The sequence below is a fragment of the Panthera pardus genome, unplaced genomic scaffold (genome assembly GCF_024362965.1).
Source record: "Panthera pardus isolate Hobbes unplaced genomic scaffold, ASM2436296v1 HiC_scaffold_2, whole genome shotgun sequence".
Lineage (NCBI taxonomy): Eukaryota > Metazoa > Chordata > Mammalia > Carnivora > Felidae > Panthera > Panthera pardus.
Window position 1 is genome coordinate 44,512,861 of NW_026526765.1, and position 20,809 is coordinate 44,533,669.

At 39.9% G+C, this 20,809-nt stretch overlaps 1 protein-coding gene across 2 annotated transcripts; it reads right to left on the minus strand.

The window, feature by feature from the left end:
* Positions 1–454: 454 nt before the first annotated feature.
* NMUR2 (neuromedin U receptor 2) lies at positions 455–15,532 on the minus strand. Of its 2 annotated transcripts, XM_019464482.2 has the most exons (4): positions 14,709–15,532; positions 8,312–8,396; positions 5,773–5,898; positions 455–2,723 (listed from the first exon to the last, which is right to left on the minus strand). In XM_019464482.2, the coding sequence occupies exons 1-4, from the start codon at positions 15,423–15,425 to the stop codon at positions 2,452–2,454; spliced, it is 1,200 nt and encodes a 399-aa protein (XP_019320027.2). In that variant the 5' UTR covers positions 15,426–15,532; the 3' UTR covers positions 455–2,451. The 2 variants fall into 2 exon arrangements, with proteins under 2 accessions (XP_019320027.2, XP_019320028.2); XM_019464483.2 differs by lacking the exon at positions 5,773–5,898.
* Between the last annotated feature and the right edge of the window lie 5,277 nt (positions 15,533–20,809).

Genomic DNA, 20,809 nt, shown 5'->3' on the forward strand with positions numbered 1-20,809 from the left:
CTGAAGGTCATTACTTTAGTTCACTAAGTTTATGAATTACTAGAGAGCTCAAAAGTCACTGCTGAATTACAAAAGAGTATAATTACCAACATTTTATTAATCATGTTTGCTGTGTGGCCTCTTTCATTATTTCAAAATGCAGAGATCACGAGGAATTCACAAGGAGATGATGAAGTCAACTATTGAGTAGCACTGAACAATTTGGCTTTAGTTTTTCCCTTTGTTCTACTAACTGTGTGTGAACCATTATATGAGCTAACTCTAAGACTTGCGACATTTGAATTTTTGTTTTGAAATATAAATTTCCTTTATGTATATGGATGCATGTGTGCATGTATATATATATGAACAAAATCTCAACACTTCCCCCCACCCCCCATTTAATGCTAGGCTTAATTAAACCTATTGCTCCTGAAAACAAAAAAGAGATCAAAGCTGTAATCAAGCAACAAAATTACTAGCTTCAATTTTAGTGTTGTTTCTTTTTCTACCCATCTACCTACACCAGCAGCATATTTAGTCCTGGTCACTGGGAGTTGATGTTAAAGATGATGACTTTACTAGATCTTCATTTGAGAAGGTCTCTAAAAGATGAGAAGGAAATTCATTTCTCCTCCATTTCTGGAGTTTTGTTCTGCTGAGTCTTTTCAACTTAATCCCCAAATGACCCGAGGATTCTGCTCACCAACATAAACCATCACTGGAGAATTCTGATTCATTAAAGTTGGCTGTTAATTAGCAAAGAGATTTTTAAAAATATATATTGAATCACTTTGAAGATGATTGTTCAGTTAGGAAATAATGATGTCAGAGACCAATAACAGGATGGTTTATCAGTAGGATGGTTCATTCAATTTAGGGAAAATTCAGAGACTAAAAGCTGGAACTTGTATGTTTCAGCGCCAGTAAGAATCTGGGGTTGGGAATAACCTTCTGGCACTGTGGGCACAGCAAGGCATGCTGTTATAATCACAACTGGTTAAATAGTGAACGGAAAGATATCTGGTCAGAAACAGAATTTTTGTCTTTGGCTCTTAATGGGGTTTCATTTGGAGCTGTTCTTTGGCTCAGCACACTGGAATGTGAGTTCAACTAACTCACCACATATTTATTGAACCTCTACCATTGTGACAGATATACTACCAGGATCCCAGCAACAGCAAAAATGAACACAAGATACTTCATGCTTTTGAAAAATTTACATTCTGACAAAACAAGGATATACATCCCTGAAATACGAGGCAGAGAGAGGAAAAAGCTTAAGAGAGAGATTGACAAGTCAGATACCACATCTATTTGAATACATCAAGCAGGGTTTTATGGAGGTGACACACTGAGATGGGCATTGAAGGATGGGTAGGACAGCAACAGATGGAAACTAGAGACAAAGAGGGAATTTTATAAGCAAATATGTGCAGCCGGAATAACCAGGGCATATTTTCATAAGAAAAGCAAGTATTGTATTTTGAATAGAATATATATTACATGTGATTATATAATAGAAGAGGAGTCTGGAAAGTTGATTTTTCTTATATGTGCAAAGAGTGTTATAGAGGTAATGAAGGATTTAGTAAGTGAAAGTCATAGGATTGAGACTAGTAGTTACTATATGATTGGTTTTTTTCCCTATAGTAGACCATACCTCTATGTATGGAGTAAGACTTCAGAAATCCATGTCTAGACAAAACTATGAAAACCACTAAGCCTGTGTTTGGTATAGTTTATGTCTCTTTTGACCCTCCACCATGGCCTTCTCCGTCTTCCCATTCTTTTCTAAGTAGGACTTATATCTGATCTGATTCCTGGTGAGGAATGACTGAGAATGATGTGCGGATTAGGAAAGTGGGAATAAATAGTTCTAAGGAGCATCCCCATATTATCAGGAGGATTCTTCAGGTAAGAGGCTTCAAAATTCTAATGTATCACATTAAAAAGGCCAAATATGAGGCAGTAGGATAAAAAGTTTGCTGTGGAAGAACACTGGTATAGTTCCCTTGAGTCATATAAAGTAACATACCATCTACATGTCTTCCTTTTATATCTCACAGGGGCCATTGGTTGTGAGAGTTAGAGCCTGACTCAGAGTATGGATGACTCAGGACAAACTGTTTCCAAAAGTGAAAATCACTCAAAGTATAGGTGTCATTCTTTACTGGTCATGATTTTTTTTTCTTTCCATGAACTAGTGAAGGAGCATGAGGCAGTTAGGATGGTGGAAAGGAAGCTAAAACTCAGAAGGTTCTGGGTTTTAGATACAGATTTGGTAGCAATTTGTTTAAATACACACACACACACACACACACACACACACACACACAATTAGAAGTGGGTATATAAGTTGTAAGACTCATTTTACCTCCCTACTTTCATGTAAGAAGGCATAAATTTTACAGGGTGTCCCTTCCTGTAGTATGGTGGCATAAAGGAATGTCAACTCTTTGAGTGTCCCTTTCATGGTGCCTGTCCACTACAGAGGGCTGTAGGGGGGTGCGAGCTGCTGACGGTTAACTGACAAGAGAACTGGGGACCTGCATCTTCAGTCAGCTCCACAAGGTGGCATTCTGTCAGGAAGATGTTCCGCTGGGCAGGTGGCCCCTGTTGGTGGTGCCGAGAGTGCCCCTGTTTGCAGGGAGAGATCACATTCCAGAATGCTGCCCTGAAGCGGCGCGAGAGTAGGTTATAGATAATGGGGTTGACGGCTGAGCTCAGGTAGAAGAAGACACCTGGAACACAGGAGATTAAAAAAGAGACATGTTGAGGAGTGAGAGTCATGGTAGAATGAAGCATAACTATTTAACAAAGGCCTAGAATACCTGTGATTGCCTCTTTTGGAAGTAATAACATATACAAGACTCTAATTGAGAATACAAAATGCTCTGAACAGATCTACCACCTGTGTGTTTAGGAATCAAACACAGAAAGATTAAAGAGTCTTGGAAAAATTTAGGCCAGCATGGGATCTCTCTGAGATGCTTGGCAAATTCCTTTGATCCCCACTTGTTTAATTAAAGAACATGCTCTGATAGCATTAACGAGAGAGATGCTTAAGTATCAGAGGAAAGAGAGATGTTTTTATCTCATTGGAGCTTTGCTTAAATCTATAATTTGAAACTGCAAGTAATGGAGGAATGGTAAATCAGTTAAGTCGTAGTCCCTGCTGAGATATCTTATAATGCTAACTATCTCTTCAAAGAAATATTCCCCAATGCACTTTTCCTACCTAGTCTTTTCCCTTGATGGCTCCTCCCACCTTACTTTGAACTTTATTAATTGTATTTTTCCATTTATTTTTCTCCACCAAATGCCTTGCACACTGACACTTTCCTGTTTGGCGCACATGTTTCTTTTATTTCTATGTCTATTTTATTCCCCAAGACCCAAGATGAGCCTAAGGTTGAGAATCAGAGAACTTTGTTTCGGATCTTACTTAGCCTTGCTCATTCTGTGACTTTAGATGGAAGTGGTACTTCCATTCTTTTCTCTGTAAAATGGGAATAGTAATACCACTCTAACCCACCTCCCTGAATTACTGTGAGGATAAAGTTGAGACGCTATCCACAGAGGGATTGAGAATGGCTAAGAATGTAAAAAAAGTGATAGGTACTGTCATTAACATGTTCGTTGTTGTCCTCATTTTTATAGTTCAGGACACACAGAGTGCCATACACCCTATGCACAGAACTGGGCAGCGAGGAATATAGAAGGAGAATATTGCTATGGGCTGTTAATTCATTCAATAAGTAAATATGATTGAATCCTTATTCTCTGCCAGAAACTTTGAGGCACATTGGTAGGCAGTGGATTTAGACTTTGGTCTCCAAGGACATGGAATAGTATTACAGAGGCAAGACCTATGCCTAACTTCAACAGTAAACAAAAGAACTCAACCAAACTATATCTGTTTATATATATATGATAGATATAAATATGATATATATATATATATGATATATATATGATATATATATATGATATATATATGATATATATATATATATATATATATATATATATATATATGACTGACAGTCATCCTATGGAAATTCACATAATGGCATAAACACAAGGACCATGATGGTCATGAAGGATTTAATGGGGTGCTTAAATGTTGCCTACCCTGAAGTGGGCAGGAGATAACTGGGGAAGAGATAAGAGAGTACTTCAGGTAGAAGCTAAATGTGCAGAGGCAGGAATGGTTATATTGTGCAGGAATAATGCAGACACGCACAACCCTCTAATTAACCAGTTTGACAAGTATATGATTTATGAATGGAAATACATAACTTGAGGATCAAAAGGCAAGTTGGGGGCATTTTTTTGTAGCATTTAGAAGGTTTAGACTTCATCTGGTTGGCAATGTGGAGGAAGAGAGATGATTTTTAACTGGAAAATATTAATATAAATGTTGTAATTTGAAAATCTTAAAATGGTTGTCTTGATGCATCTGGAGATGTAGAGTCAACCAGTTGTCTCATGTGATCTTGTAGTGTTTTTCAATGTATTTAATCACTTTCTTTTTTCGCAGCTTAACCACAAAGATAAGCTAAGAGCTATAAATATTTTTGAGATTTCACCCAGAATTAGTAATTAATTTAACATGGAGGAATATACTAATGTCAAGGTATAAACCATAACACAAGGCTTCCTGAGTACAAAAGAAAGGATGATTGAATATAGATAACATACATGGCACTCAATATACCTAGGAACACTGTTGTTTTTGCTTTACGCACACCTGCAACTTAATGTGCACAAGTTGCTTTTATCTGTTTTTTTCTGGTGAGGTCTTTGATGATCTAATGTGCCCATAGAAGCAGCCAGTGACTAGCCAAGGTAGAGGGACAATGTGGTCTGCACGTAAGTCTAACAGTCACCTTTGCTGAGAAAGAGGGATACAGGTGACCATTCTCTGCTCCATTTTGGGAGAAAGAATCTTAAACTTGAAGTTGGACAACTTGGGCTGGAACACTGTTTTTACTATTTGCCAACCAAGTGACTTTGGGCAAGTCATTTCTTTCTTGTGGAACTGTTCTTTCAGCTGTGATGAAAAAAAAGGTGATGATAATATCTACTTACTAAGCTTTTGTGATGACTATAGAAAGATATATAGCATTGTGCAGCTTAAAAGGCTCTTTAATAGCTATTATTTCATTTACTTCTTACCAACAGCCCATGGTTTGTATAGGGCAGGCATTATTGCCATTTTCCAGTTGAGGAAACTATGGCATGAAGGAATCCACATTCTTCAGATCACACAGGATATTAATAATGGAAATGAGATGGAAATCCAGGTCCTCTGACTTAATGATCTTTCCATTGCTATTTCTACCCTATTCCATGGTATCCTTAACAAGCAACATTAAAGTAGCCTAAAAACAGATCCTGATGCCTCATGAATGCCCTTTGGTTAGTTTTCATGAGGATTTAATACTTGCTGAAGACAATATGAGATTTTAGGGACATCGATATTTAATAAAAACCAATTCAGTTATGTGGTCTTTGGATGCAAAACAAAGGAATCACTTCTTAGACCATTTTCCTGCTGTAATCACCAGGCTTAGAGTTGAGGTCTTCAATAAAGTAGGCTCTACAATAGTGATTTGGTATATTTCTTTTGGATAAGTAACATGCCTAATCAATACATGAATAAAAAATCAAATGTGTTCTTTATTGTATGGTGGGGTCCGCATAATAATTAGTATATATAAATAGAACCTAAGTGAGATTAAAAAGTAGATACTTGTGATATAACCAAACCAGCCAAAATTTTACCTGACACCACATGGATGAGATTGAACACAGCAGCCAGGGATTCAGTCCACTCCTCCACAAAGCTGAAGAAGAGCCGATCAATGTGGAATGGGGCCCAACAGATAGCAAACACTAAGACCAAGACAACTGGAAAAGGATGATGAATGAAAGAGCAAAGGACAGTCAAGGCAAGGATAGGTATATAATGCCCACTCTGAATCCAGCCATTCCTTCTAGCATTTCCCCTCCACCATCTTTTTAATCATTGTAATGGACCATCTAGATCCTAAAGAACCTCTACATAGAACATTTACACATGAGAGTGAATTGTATGGGATTTAGGGTCAGTTTCCATATGATTGTATAAGATTTCTTGTACAATATGAGTTTACTTTAGAACGCTTAAAATAGTACTGACTTTGTTCAAAGCTGAAAACATTCTATTGTGGAAAATATGTTGCAAGAAGGTTGTTGGTACCACATAAATGGGTTAGAGGAATAAAATGATTGGGTTCAAGCAATTGGTGTTCTTTTAAGTCCTAGATTAATAACAAACTATTGATACAGTATATAGTATAAATGTTGTATGAATTTATCTTTTTACTCTAGAAATAATTAGAAACTTATGCGAATTCAGTCATTCTGTAAGGGGTGGGAGGCACGTAAAGAAAGAAAAATCGTGAGTGTTATATTGCTTTACAAGCATCTTTTGATTGAGGTGGAGATGTGTCTATTATAACTTTTCTATGGTACAGATTGCCTCACAATTTTTTTTTTGTTTTTACTTTTTGTTTTTATAAAATTACAGATTCACAGAAATACACTATTGCCCAGGGTTTTTTGTTTTTGTTTTTGTTTTTTTAATTTTCAGCTCCTAAGACAGAGATTAGTGCTACCATATTTTCTCTTTGGGGCATTTAATCTTCACCAATATAAATATGTATGTTTTTTTGTTTTCTCTTCTGAAGTTGTATAATACTTTTATTTCCCAAGACATGATGCTTGAGATTTCCCTCAGGAAAGTCTTGTAGGGACTAGCGGGGAGATAGGAATATAGATGAAACAAGATTAGTTGTGAGTTGGTAATATTTAAAGCTGGGTGATGGGTACATGGGTGATCATTTTACAATTCTCTGAATTTGTGAGTGCATTTGAAGTTTCCATGGTAAATGGTGTGGTATGCCTGTGTGGTGTAGTTTCAAGAATATCTGAATGGTTTTTTTTGAGTTTACCAACTCCCCCCCCCCCGCCCTTCTACCAGAAAAAGTCCCTAATCTGCTCACTACTGTCTACAAATCCCTTTAGTTAAAAATTTAATTACTGTTAACATGGAACACTCCAACCCCAAAGGCAAATACTTTACTGTATATTTTATCACAGTGACTTTAATGTGCATACACTTCAAATCTTTTTGCGAGAGCAGATTATGATCAAGGAGGAAGGGGAGAGAGAGATTATGAAGACACGAGATTTCTTAATAGGGAAAGTCAGGTGCCAACAGGGGCTAAGCGATTTCTAAGATGATGACTACTAGAATTGAAAAGACAGGCTTTAGTGACTTCACAGGATTTTTGCTCATAAACACCACATAGAGTAAGTGTTTTATATACCTATTAGCCTGAAGGATTTGTTTCTTTCAAATGTTTGGTTTTGTCTTGGGAAGTTTATTATAAATCTCCTTTCCTCCTTTCTCATTAATATTTCTCATACGCTAGTGCAGGACTATATATATATCTTAATATTTATTTATTTTTGAGAGTGCGGGAGGGGCAGAGAATAAGGGAGACAGACAATCCCAAGCAGGCTCCAGCCGTCAGTACAGAGCCTGAGCCCAACGACAGATCTCACGAACCCTGAGATCATGACCTGAGCAGAAACCAATAGTCGATGCTTAACTGACTGAACTGAGCCACCCAGGCACCCCAGGACCACATATTTTTACAGCACTCTTTTGGGAGAGTGTAGAGCAGTGCCCAGATTTTTAAAAACACCTTATCTATACAAAAGAGTGTATTGTTTTATGTAAAATCATATGATGTTATAGGTGGTATGACTGCTTACAGTTACTCTTGACCACATGTTCTTAATCTGGAATTAAAAGATCCTAGGGAGTCCAAGGATGGGTGTCAACAGGTTCGTGATCCCCTGGAAAGGATTATACAATGTTTGTGTATGTGTATTTGTACATTTTCTGAGGGGAGAGTTCACAGCTTTCATTGTATTTAAAAAAATTAAAAAAGCAACTCATAACACAAAATAGGTTAAAAATAACCTGCTAAGTTTAGAGAGGAAAAGAAATGCTCAAAATCTCAGAGAGTGAGATTTGCCAAATACCTCAGAGAGTATTACAATGACACAATTCAGGGCATTGTTTGAGGGTTAAAAAGTGAAATAGAAACAAAACAGAAAGGTCCTAGGAGGCTGAGAAAACCAAGGAAGACCAGACCTCAACATCTTGTTTCAGAATTTTGATTCTGACCCCAGCAACGCTTTCTCAGTACCAAATGCAACTCCTTTGCTTTCACAAACAAACAAGCCCCAAACAAAATGAAGGACTCACATAGCATCTTGGTGACTGATTTTCTGGCAGGTCTTTGAATATTTGCAGTCATTTCATCTGCCCCAAGCAGTTGGTCCTTCTTTAGCTGCAAGGGAAGTGGAAAAGTTGCTAAGGGAGGTAAACATTTTTTTCCTCCTGTTAAGATCTGAGAAATGTAGCTCTAACACTCATTTTGCAGACAAAAAACTGGGACACAAAGAAATGTAAGAATTTGTCAAATGTTTAACAATAAGTTGGAGGTGGAGTTGGATCCCCAAGTCACCTAAATCAACAGGATCGAGGGTTGTGGCCACATTGCAATACAACCATTTATCATACGCTATTCTGTAAAACCCTGGTTATATAGTATGTTAATGGGTATTCTATAAAAAATGTGAAATTCTAAAGTAAAAAAAAGTTAGGTAGGCAATTCATTCATTCATTCATTCATTCAATAATAATCAGATATCTTTTAGAATGGAATCCCTCTGCTATAGGGTAGGTAGGCAGTAGAAAACAAAAACAGATATTGTTTCTGCTTCATAAATTTTATAGTCTTTATTGTGAGTCTTCTCAGTGTCTTTAAGGTGCTGATAGACATTATGAACATATTCCTGGGGGTTCATGTATCACCCTTCCCTCATCCCCACCTTCCACACCCCACATCTCCAACCCCAACCTCAAAGGAGATAGTGCTTCTTTGACTAAACAATTTCCCCCCACCCAACCCTTTTCAGTGGAATACTTACTATATCTTAAGAAGCGCAATCTGAGAAATTCTATGTTAATAATGTTACTGATAAGACTGCACATGTTTCTGAATTTAGATGTGGAATATACTCATCCTGTTGCAAGAGGTGGTGATCCTTGAAGTCTCTAAAAATGTCAAATATTAACACCACTGTACATGCAATTTTTCCCACCCTGTTCAAGTCCCATCTACTTCTACAAGACTCTGGTGGCCCTGCAGCCCATTATCCTCTCCTTCCTCTCAACTCCCTTAGCACTGAAGATCTGCATCGTTTACCTAGTTGTGGAATTTTCTTCTTTTCAACTTACATATTTTTAGCTTGTGGGTTATACAACTATAAAGAAACCATAAAGAAAGCTTTAAGGACTCATGACAAACTACTATCAAGTATCTACAAGATAGTACAGTATGTGTTTGTGCTTGATTCTCTAGCACTTATTCTCTTCTTTTCCTACCAATGGTACCATGATTTTCCTTTAGGAAATTAACGCTTTCTCCATTCCTAGGCATTCATTAATTTGGATGGCAATGATCCCATCTCCAGCTCCAGGTTCAGACCCTAAATAATTTAGCTCCTTTCCATCAGTCACAGTGATTAGATGATTGGAATCAATGGGGTTTCAGATTCTTGCTTGTACTTCTAGGAATTGAAGCTTTATTTCTCTCTTATTGGGACCCCTTCTTGTTCTCTGCATGGAATTCTGGAATACAACAGCTATTTTTTTTTTCCACCACAAGGAAAGTGCTGGGAGCCACGAATGACCTGTTGTGTGTATTTTGAGGTTGAAATCAACATTATGGACAGAAGAGCAAAGAAATAGAAATAAAGCTAGGTCTTTGAGAATATTGTGTGTTTTACAGAATTAAGCTTCATCAGAAGCCAGCTCCACCTCTTAATTTTTCAGGTCTATACTACCCTTCATATTTTGCCAGATTGAGTTGGGGTTCCCTCATTAGCAACGTAGAAAGTTCTGACACACTTATCAGGGCCATCAGGTGGAAGGAACATTCAACTTATTCTATATAGTCTTGGGTAGATTAGGATCAGATTGTTGAATTATAAGAAAATGTATTCCAGTTCAAGATAAAAAAGAGTTTGGTGTGGGTATGTGCAATAGTAGAACAGACTGCTCTAAGAATCAGTGACCTTCCTGAGCTGGATGGCATTTTTATAGAACGCTTTAGAGAAGGTATTTAAAATTAAATAAGAGTTGGGGGCACCTGGGTGGCTCAGTCAGTTAAGCGTCCGACTTTGGCTCAGGTCATGATCTTGCCATCTGTGAGTTCAAACCCTGAATTGCACTCTGTGATGATAGCTAAGAGCCTGGAGCCTGCTTTGGATTCTATGTCTCCCTCTCTCTGCCCCTGCCCCACTTGCGCTCTCTCTCTCTCAAAAAATAAAGACACATTAAAAAATAATTTTAAATTAAATAAGACTTGGAAGAGAGGGCCATTAAAAGTTGCCTACAGAGTTAAACAAAGGAGTATCCTGTCTCTCTGACAAACATGTTAGCTCCTAGAAGTCAGGTAGCTCTCAGGACCACACCAGCCCTGAAGCATCACTTGGATAATTAACAAACCTGACCAATCGGTCTCTGAATATACTGGTGCTCTCTACGTACACCCGTGTCTTTACAAAGTAAGGGACTAAGGAGTCTGTGAGATTTAACCCTTCCAAGGTCATCTAGAACTTGGAAACAAGAAAGAAAAATATTGTGCAGTTATTAGGAATAGACAGGAGGAAACTGACAATAATGTTATTAATGTAATAGTAAAACAAAATAATGCAGGTGTAGTGCTCATCTCAGTTCCTGGCACATGCTATTCAATAAGTTATATATTGTCATTCTGGTTATTGTCCTCAGTTTACTCAAAAGACATAATAAAAACTGAATTTTGGTGAAACAGGGTTATTTATTCATATCTGTGGGCTCACTCATGTGGATTACTGAGTCCCTTCCAGAAATTCTCCCTCTCATGGTAACTGTCACCCATAAGCAGTACTTGTGTTGAGACAAAGAAGCAAACAGATGCACTGAGACAAAAACCTTATTGTTTAAGAGCAATAAATCAAACTGCACATCTTACTAACTCATCATTTAAATCTGCTAAAGGTTCTAATTATTTCCTACTATTTTAATCTTATTTTTAAAGTTTATTTATTTTTGAGAGAAAGAGTGAGAGCTCAAGGGCAGGGGAGGGGCAGAGAGAGAGGGAGAGAGATAGAGTCCCAAGTAGGCTCTGCACTGTCAGCACGGAGCCTGATGTGGGGCTTGAACCCACGAACCATGAGATCATGACCTGAACCAAAAGCAAGAGTCGGACGTCTAACCGACTGAGTCACCCAGGCACCCCCCATACCATTTTTTAAATTTTGTCATTATTACAAGAGAGTCATTCCATAATTTGATTTCAGTCCATAATTAAGAACAAAGAACAACTATTGAGATCTATTAGTCCCTTCTTTGGGTGGGTTTAAAAGTTCTCATTGGTAATTTCTCTACTTAAAGTAATAGTTTCCTTAAATCAAACATAAAGCAAACAGTTCATACAGTTCTTTTATGAACAGGCTTCCTGTACAGTGTAGTTTGCAACGAAAAGAAAATTATATTAATAATTTCTTACTTTTCAGCTTCCATAGGTTTTAGAGATACAACTAACCAACTAGGAGGAAGAGTGAAAACTGAATATTTATGCATCTTATACATTGTTACAGTGGAATTTGAAGGAGGCGGTATAGTAGAATAGAATGCACACAATTTGTCTGGCCAATATTAACTACTGCTGTATGTTTGAATTATTTTATTTCCCTTCAGATGTTTAGCAAAGTAGCTATTCACCCCTTAAGTATTCTCCCCACCCCTGCACTTCTAAAAGTCAAGATACAAAAAGAGGAGTGAAAAATTGTGGTTACTCTACAGGAAGTTCAGAGGCCTTCCTCTCCACTCACTTTAGCTGTGTGAGATAAAAGGTGAAGGGGAGGGCCATGTGGGGGATTCACGTTGATATATTATGCGGATCCAGTTGTTTCTATGATTACAATCATTCCACCACATTTATATAGTTTGTGGAGACTAAGCTCCGGAATACCAAGATATACTCCTAGCTTTTGTGTAAATATTTCCACAATCTGAACAAGATCTGTTTATTAAAAAAAAATAGTGCAACTCTGTTTGGCATGGCTGGATTCTGCTACAATTCATAATATATCCTCTTCAATTCAAGTGTTAATGTTGCCTGCAGGAGTATAAGTACCAGGTGAGAGACCCAAAGAGCTTCCCTCCCAGATGGGAAGAAACTTGCCTTGGGGTTGTCTACTTTCCATCTCTAACAGGTTTGAGCCTTGGAGAGCAGCTCAGTGGGTACTTGTATCCTGGAATGATGCAGCAGCACACATATGGCTCCCCTCTTTCTTCCTTGGTCCTGGGATTCCATCAAAGGGAAATCACCAGGAACCATGACCACGTACACAGGGACGAGGTACAGCTAGAGTCAGGGAGAGCTTTCCCGAGGAAGTGTGGGTGAAGTAGGATTTAAAATATGAGTTAGAATTAGCAAAGCAAAAGGGATTGTGATTGTCAACAGTAGCCACATTTTGGGCAATGATGCAGCAAAGGGTACAGCCTCTGCAAAGGCCTCGAACGCCGTAGTCTAGGGCCTATTTCTCCTAACTCCATCTACAGATCTTTAATTCCTCTAGAAGTGATATTCTAAGTCGAGAGTCTTTCCCTGGTGTCCTCTAGGTAACAGCTCATCCTTCCTGAGAATAGGAATGCTCGAAGTTTCACTATACACACAAAGCAAACTAGATAGTTTCTAAGCTGTCATCTGAACTGTCACTTAGCTCCTGATACAAGGTAGCCTTAAGTTCATTACAGCAAAACAAAATGAAACACAAAGTAATTGGTTGGGGTGAGGGATATGTGTTTCCTACTCAAAGTTAAATACTTCTCCCAAATTAACCCAAGATAAATGATTGGTGTTGGATGAGATGGTATTGATAAGTTTGGGGTAGAGATTTCTCACAGGGCTCATGATATGTGGAATCATGCAGAAATCCTTTTCCCCCAGTGATACACACACATTCCCCCAGTGATACACACACATTCTAAAGCTAGTCTGGGGTGACATGTATCTCTGGGAATAGAGGAGCCATCCCTCTAAGAGGAGAATGACAAAACTCCCTGCCTGATTAAATTTACTCCTGTGTCTGGACATCTGTGGTACTTAGAATTTGTTCTTCTTAGTTGGATTCTGCCACTCATCTTAGGCACAGCATGTATTTAAAAGGACCACTTGTGGGGCAGTCATTTCTGATATTCACCTTTCTCAAAGATGCAATGAGATGGGAGTACCTTGACTGTCACAGAATACATGGTGGCAGAGCCATCTTGAAACATATGATGTGAATGTGATGTTTTGTTTTCCCTTCATTATTAATTCTCGTTGTTCCTGCTCATGGATTTTTCTTTCTCATTTTTTTTTAGGTTATTACAGACTGCCAGAGCTATTGGGAGCCTTAGATATGATCTAAGGTGACCTTTTCATTTTATAAATGTGAAAACTAACTCCAGGAGAGAGTTGTGTGGCTTGGCTAAAAGCATATTTTATGTGAGCTTCAGATCTGGGAATCTAAGTAGTCCTAAGACTGTTTACAAAACACAAACTGCCTCCTTAAATGGGCATAAAACCGTCACAGTTAGATTTCATCTCTATGAATTTGGATGCAGAATGTACCAGGAGAGGAATTATATAGACTCACTACTACCCTCACCAAAAGTAGTTTCTCTCAGCTAATTTAGATTAGAAAAAAAAAACCCAACTCATGAGTATCATATCACCATGAGTATAGGAAAGGAACCGTCTCTAATTATAAGATATGTTGGAAACAAAGTGATAGTGTTTTATTAATTCTGGCTGTCACTTATCTCCACTTTCTTCTACTCTATCTTATGTGCTCTGTTCACTTCTTTGTCCCTCAGTTTCCATCTGATCAAGAGAAATCCAAGTTGGTCCCACTCAAGCCATATATATATATATATATATATATATATATATATATATATATATATAAATGTATATATATATATATTTTTTTTTTGCATTTTAACCTGATATTTCAACCAAAGGGTCAAAGCAACCATAAGGAACAGTCTCACTTTAAAACTATATATCTGTCTTGGAGTAGAAGATAGAGATAGTTTATGTTATACACAGACCAAATTGGTACAGAGGAAAATTTCAATGCAGGCGGTAGATGGGGACAGGAGACAACAGGATGTGGAACAGTTTCTCCTGTGGTAGCCACTTTGTGCTATTTAAAATGAGGCTCCCCCTCAGGCCTACTGAATCAGGATTTCCCAGGGAGAAGGGCCTGCACTTTGATACCCATAGTAAAATTTCTAGGAACTCCTAGATTTGAAAGCCACAGGCATAGAGGGAAGAATAATGATAGATGAGTTGAAGGAAATGGTTTATAGTTGTGGTTAGTATTTGCCTGATTTGGGGCCGGTCCTTTAACTTCTGTTTGCCCTCTGAGCTCATTCTGTTTTCCTCTCTGCTTCCTTCCAATTCTGGATTTCTCCAAGTCTAAGTTCTTTTCTCTGAACTTTGAGTCAATGAGAGAAGAAGAGATACCACCCTAAGCCAGCGAGCTCGGATACTCACTTTGAGCCCCATGAGGTAGTAGAGGACACTGATGACAGTCATGGGGAGGATGTAGAAGAGGAAAGAGGTAACCTGGATGACGAAATTGTAGATCCATATGGGCTTGATGACCGCACAGGTGGCGGAGCCCGGGACCAAGGACCCATTGGGGAAGTAGTGGAGCTTGATGCCGTGAACGCTGGTGTTGGGCAGAGAGGAGAGGGCAGAGAAGCCCCAGACGAGGCCAAGGATCCTGAGAGCCCGCCGCCGGGTGCTCCTCAGTTTGGCCCGGAACGGGTAGAGGACGGCCACGTAGCGTTCCACGCTGACCGTGGTGACGCTGAGGATGGAGGCAAAGCACACCGTCTCAAAGAGGGCCGTCTTGAAGTAGCAGCCCACCAGCCCAAACAGGAAGGGGTAGTTGCGCCACATCTCGTAGACTTCCAGGGGCATCCCAAGGAGCAGGACCAGGAGGTCGGAGACGGCCAAGCTGAACAGGTAGTAGTTGGTGGGCGTCTTCATAGCCTGGTGCCGAAGAATCACCAGGCACACCAGGAAATTGCCGACGAGTCCCACGACGAAAATCAGCGCATACACTGCAGTCACTGGGAAGAAGAAGTGGCTGCGTGGAGGCCCGTAGAGGAAGGCCAGGTAGTCCTCGGTGCTGTTCAGGTATTTCTGGGATGGATCTGCCAGTTCCTGCTGGTGGATCCAGGAAACGTTCTTGTGTTTTTCCATTACTGGTTTTAAACTGCAAGACCTGAGCCTCCTCTGACAGAGGCTTCTGTCCCAGGCTGAGCCAGAAAAGAAAGAGAAAGCAGGCAGGAAAGCACACTCGGGGGGGGGGGGGGGGGGGCGGTGGTGGCGGGAAAGAGGCTGGGGAAGCGTGAGTAGTTCAGAAACGCTGGGCTGCTCAGACCCGGATCCCTTTGGAAGAGATAGAGGCCCCGCCCCTGCACGGGCTGTGGGCCAATGAGTGTGTGTCAGACGCTCAGCCAGAGGACCCCTGGGTTGGAGGGCTGGCTTTGAAGCAGGAGCTGGAGAGGAGCGGGAGACGTTTCTCTGGATTGGAAGGAGCTGGGAAAACAGCTAACACAGAGGGTGACACTCTCACTTAAATAAGCCGTGGGTACTTTGAGCGTGCGTTTTGCAGAGCTGTGGGCGTCTGGATGGAAATACAAAATAAAGTTGCAGGGTCATGGATAGGAGAGTACAAATTTCCATTGATCCTTGTCACCTGCACAGCGTGACAAAAATGGGAGATCAATAGATTTCTCAAGTTCTCTTGTTCCGTTGGAAATCCAGGGCTCTCTGGGGAAAACATGATCAATGTGCCTTTCTGGTTTGTTTGCATCCACAATAGAATCCAAAGCCTGGAAAAACCCTTGTGCGACATCTAGCTCTGCCGGCTGTCTCTCACTTCGGTCTCTTTTGGCAGTGGCTTGCTGTACTAAAAGGCAGTGGGGTTTAAAATCAGGCACACCCATAGAAATCATGTAAAGGCATTGGGATTGTTGCTCAGACTCTCCCAGCCTCATTTCCTTATCTGTAAATTGAAGATTTATTCACTCTATTTTATTCAACCAATACTTCTTGAGGGTTCACTGTGTTACCAGGCAATGTTCTAGGCTCTGTGGAAACATCAGCAGACAAGCAAAACAAAGATCTTTGTCATGTGGAACTTTTCTTACTGTAGGGAATTCTGAAAATATGCAAGCAAACAAATAATAATACAATTTCAGATAATAACTTGTGTTGTGAGGGGAAAGAAGGATATAGGACCATACACACATAAGGCTGGGGGTGTTCTTTTATTAAGGATGGTCAAAGAAAAATTACATCGGGAAATGTCATTTGGGCTGAGGTCTGAATGATGAGAAGTCAGTCATAAAAGAGCAAAGGGTGAGGTGCCTGGTTGGCTCAGTCGGTTGAGCGTCCGACTTCAGCTCAGGTCATGATCTCACAGCTGGTGAGTTTGAGCCCCATGTCGGGCTCTGTGCTGACAGCTCAGAGCCTGGAGTCTGCTTTGGATTCTGTGTCTCCCTCTCTCTCTCTGTCCCTAACCCACTCGCATTCTGTCTCTGTCTCTCTCAAAAATAAATAAACATTAAAAAAATTTTTTAAACAGCAAAGGGAAGTGCATTCCCAGCAAAAGTAATAGCGAGCGCAAAAGTCCCGAGGCAATAATGAGCTTGATGTGTTTCAGAAACATCAAGAAGACAAATGCAGGTGGGACTTAATGAGTGGACAGGAGAGTATGAGTGATTAGCTTGAAGTGACTAGTGGGGACCAGATCATGTAAATTTTTCTAGGATTTGATATAGCGTTTAGGTCTGATTCAGACTGCAGAGAGAAATCTTTGGAAAGTTTTGAGCAGGAGAATTAAGAAGGGTGAAGTATTAATAGGATGTAGGCAGGAGGCTGGTGCAGTATTCTAAGTAAGAAATAGTAATGGCTGGGTTTACTATGGCAGCAGTAGATTTGAGAGATATCTGAATTCAGAAATATTTTTGCAAGGGATGGTACCTTATGTGGTTGTTGAGAAGATTAAATGAGAGTACTTACCTTAAAGAATCTTATCCTTAAGAGATGCTCACCAAATGTTAATTATTTTTTCCCTTTTATTTGTTAAGTTGAATGATAAAACAGACAAAAGAGGTCAGTGGCTTGTCCAAGAATAATATGTTGGTCACGATGGGGCAGTTTATGCTGCTGTAAGGAATGATATCTCAGTGGTTTAAAACAGTAACAATTTGTTTCTCACTACAAATTTGTCATTGGTCCCTAGGAGGACCTGTCCCATGCTGTACTCACTCTGGGACCCAGGCTGATGGGATGATCACTGTCTGGGACTTTGCTGATCATTGCAATAGAAAATGAGCTCTGGAAGGTCTCAGGTAATCATAAGCTCTAGTCCAGAAGTAAGTAATACATGCCACCTTTGCTCATAGCTCACAGCTCTTTGGCCAAGATTAATCATGTACATCCACTCAAACACAATAGGGGCAGGAAGTGCTCTCCTACCATGTGCACAGAAGATGGAGAACTGGGAAAATTTGTGGAACAGCCTTAACAGTGACTTAAATAGCAAGTCATGGCAGAGCCAGAACTTGAGCCCTCTCGTTCATGATGAGCTTTGTCGTTAAGATCACCATTAAGAAACTTTAATATATATTTCTGATAGAGTTTAAGTATTGGGATGCAGTATCTCATTGAGGTGCAGGGTCATTAAAATTATAAGGGTGAACAGGGGCGTGTGGGTGGCTCAGTCGGTTGAGCGGCTGACTTTGGCTCAGGTCATGATCTCCCAGTTTGTGAGTTTGAGCCCTGCATTGGGCTCTGTGCTGACAGCTCAGAGCCTGGAACCTGCTTCAGATTCTGTGTCTCCCTCTTTCTCTGCCCCTCCCACACTCAAGCTCTGTCTCTGTCTCTCTCTCTCAATAATATAATAAACAAATATTTCAAAAAAATTAAAAAAAATTATAAGGTGACCAGTAGCAGATGTGAACTCTAGGCTGGGGAAGATACACACTACACAGGAAAACAAATTAAAGATTCAAAGGCATATCTCTGTTGTGAAAGGTAGATTTAATCAAACAGAATGATGTCTAATAAGGGATGCGGTAACAGGCTTGATGCAGGGAGATGATATAGCAGTGATAAAGGCATAGACTCTAGTGTAGGCTTGGGGTTCAAATCCTAGGCATTCCTCTTACTAGCTGTGTGACCATAAGGAACTTCTTTAACCTCTGTGAGTCTCAATTATCCCATCGGCAAAATGAGTAAAATAGCAGTACTGCCTTTTAGGATTGCTGGTAGAGTGAAATTAGTTCCTGATGAAATGCTCAATACATATTATTTAAAATAGTACAGTATTTTAAATAAGTATGTAATAACAGGACATGTGATAAGAATTTAATAATAAAAATGTATTTATTTGGGGGAGGTCAAAAAGACTGTTGCAAGACTTAAAGACTGGGAGATGTGGTTGGGAGTGTTACTGTGAAAAGGACTCCTCAGTTTTAATGAACTATCAGTACAGGAGAGCAAGTCGAAGTAGCCGCTAAGAAAGTATATGCACATCAATTCCCCAGCTCACCTGAGTCTGGATCTGCACCTTCTAGCCATGTGAAGATGGTGAGATTGATGAGGGGCACAGTATCCTGAAGGCAATGTTTGACGCAGGTTGGGAATGTTTTGCCTGAAGAAGACGGAAGTGGGATATCGGGGTCACCTCCAAATATTTGACAACATATTCGGATGACACTTAAGGAAAGAGGGGAAGCTCATGTATAGAAAACCCAAGGTAGCCACAACTGGGGGTCAATTCCACTGGAATTTCCTGATAAGTAAATAGAAAACCTCTCAAAATTGTTCACCTCAATGAAAAGGAGCTTAAGTTTTTATCCACCAATTTCTGTCCCCCATTGTTTGAGGGCAGTACGTCCCTACATCTCTGAGGGGATGCTCATGGGTTGAACAAGCTTCCGTGTTGTCAGAGAAGGTTATGGGATAGAAATACAGCATGAACTTATGGCACACCTCTATCAGCAGAGGTAAGTCTGAGCATGGACAGGGCTACTTTTTGTAGCTGTGGCTTGCATCAGGTGGGCCAGGGGGATGTGGCATGAAGGTACCGGTAGCATCTACTAAAATCTATAAAATTAAAAGAAAATACTAGCTGATGTTTGTTAAACAATTATTCTTCCCAGGCACTACTTTAAGCATCTTACATGTATTAACATGCGTAATCTTTACAATAGTCCTGTGAGACAGGCTCTCTTTTCATCTTTGCATTACAGGTGAGGAAAAGGCCTTGTTTTGTTTGGTGTGCACTTTGGCGGATTTATAAAAGAGAAAGGAGAAGAGATCCTTGATTTAGACAAATTTTCACAGATACCTCTCTGGATTCACAATTTCCCAGAAAGTCAGTGGGAATTTCTGTGACAGGAGATGTCACATATCTGGGAAGCGGATCATGGCAGCTGCTGATTTCTTTGGAAGCTCTTTGATAGAAATAAAATCAGTTTCCACTCTAGTCTCAATGACTGATATTGATTGGAAACAGAGAATGGCTAAGGGTGCTTAAACCGCCAACAGATGGAGACTTTAGTGATTACATCTGTATGAAGGTAGATACCTGAGCGGCCTCCAGAATAGAGTTTTCTCTGCAGATCAGAATGTGACTCTGTGAAAGTCAGCACGTGACAATATGGTATGTTTTAAAAGGAGATAAAAATCCCCATTGGCTGAAAGTCCTGCCCCAATAATGTTGAAAATCTTATTCCTTTAAGCTTCACACCTCTCAAAGGGAAAAATATTATCAACAGCAGCAGCAGCAGCAGCAGCAGCAATGGCAATGCCAACCTCCATGATTGAGTGCTGTGTGCCAGGAGCTATGTAAGTGCTTGTCGGTTGCAAACTGGTTCCCATACATGGAGAGCAAGGAGAGACTGAAGAACAAGACAGATCACTCTAGATTGGTAGGTGTAGGTTTAACAAGCAAGGGAACGTATGTACAAGGCTTGTCCTGGGTGGCCATTAAACAAGCAGATTTCTACACCCGCCCGCTAGAATCTTAAAAGAGAGGCCTTAACTGGGTTCAATCACATGTACCGTCTGGATGGTCTCAGCAACACCTTACTCTCTCAAGGCTGTGTTCTTGGAATAGCTCTCAGGCAGGTTCTGTGGACAGAACATACATTTCAAGGACAGGAGAGGGTATGAGGAGTCCAGCTTATGGGTCGACTGGTGGTCACATCCTCTTGATGACCTCCTCCAACAGTATTTTACTTGAATTCTTTAATACAATCCTTGAAAAAAAACCCATTGAGGAGACAGTTTTATGATTCACATTTTACAGATGAGAAAATCTAGGATTTGTAAAGATTAGATGCCTCACAAATTCACATGGTTAATTATTATCAGTTACAGAATCCAAACAGGATCTGAATCCAAGCAGACTTGACCCTTTGCTATTTGAATGCGAGGCCTTTGCCACGAATCATGACTCAGGATTACCATGTAACAAATTCTATTTTATTCTCATATGAATTACTGAGTCTTGCATATCAGGGATCGCTACCTTTAAGCAGTGTTCCTCTGGATACAACATATTCATC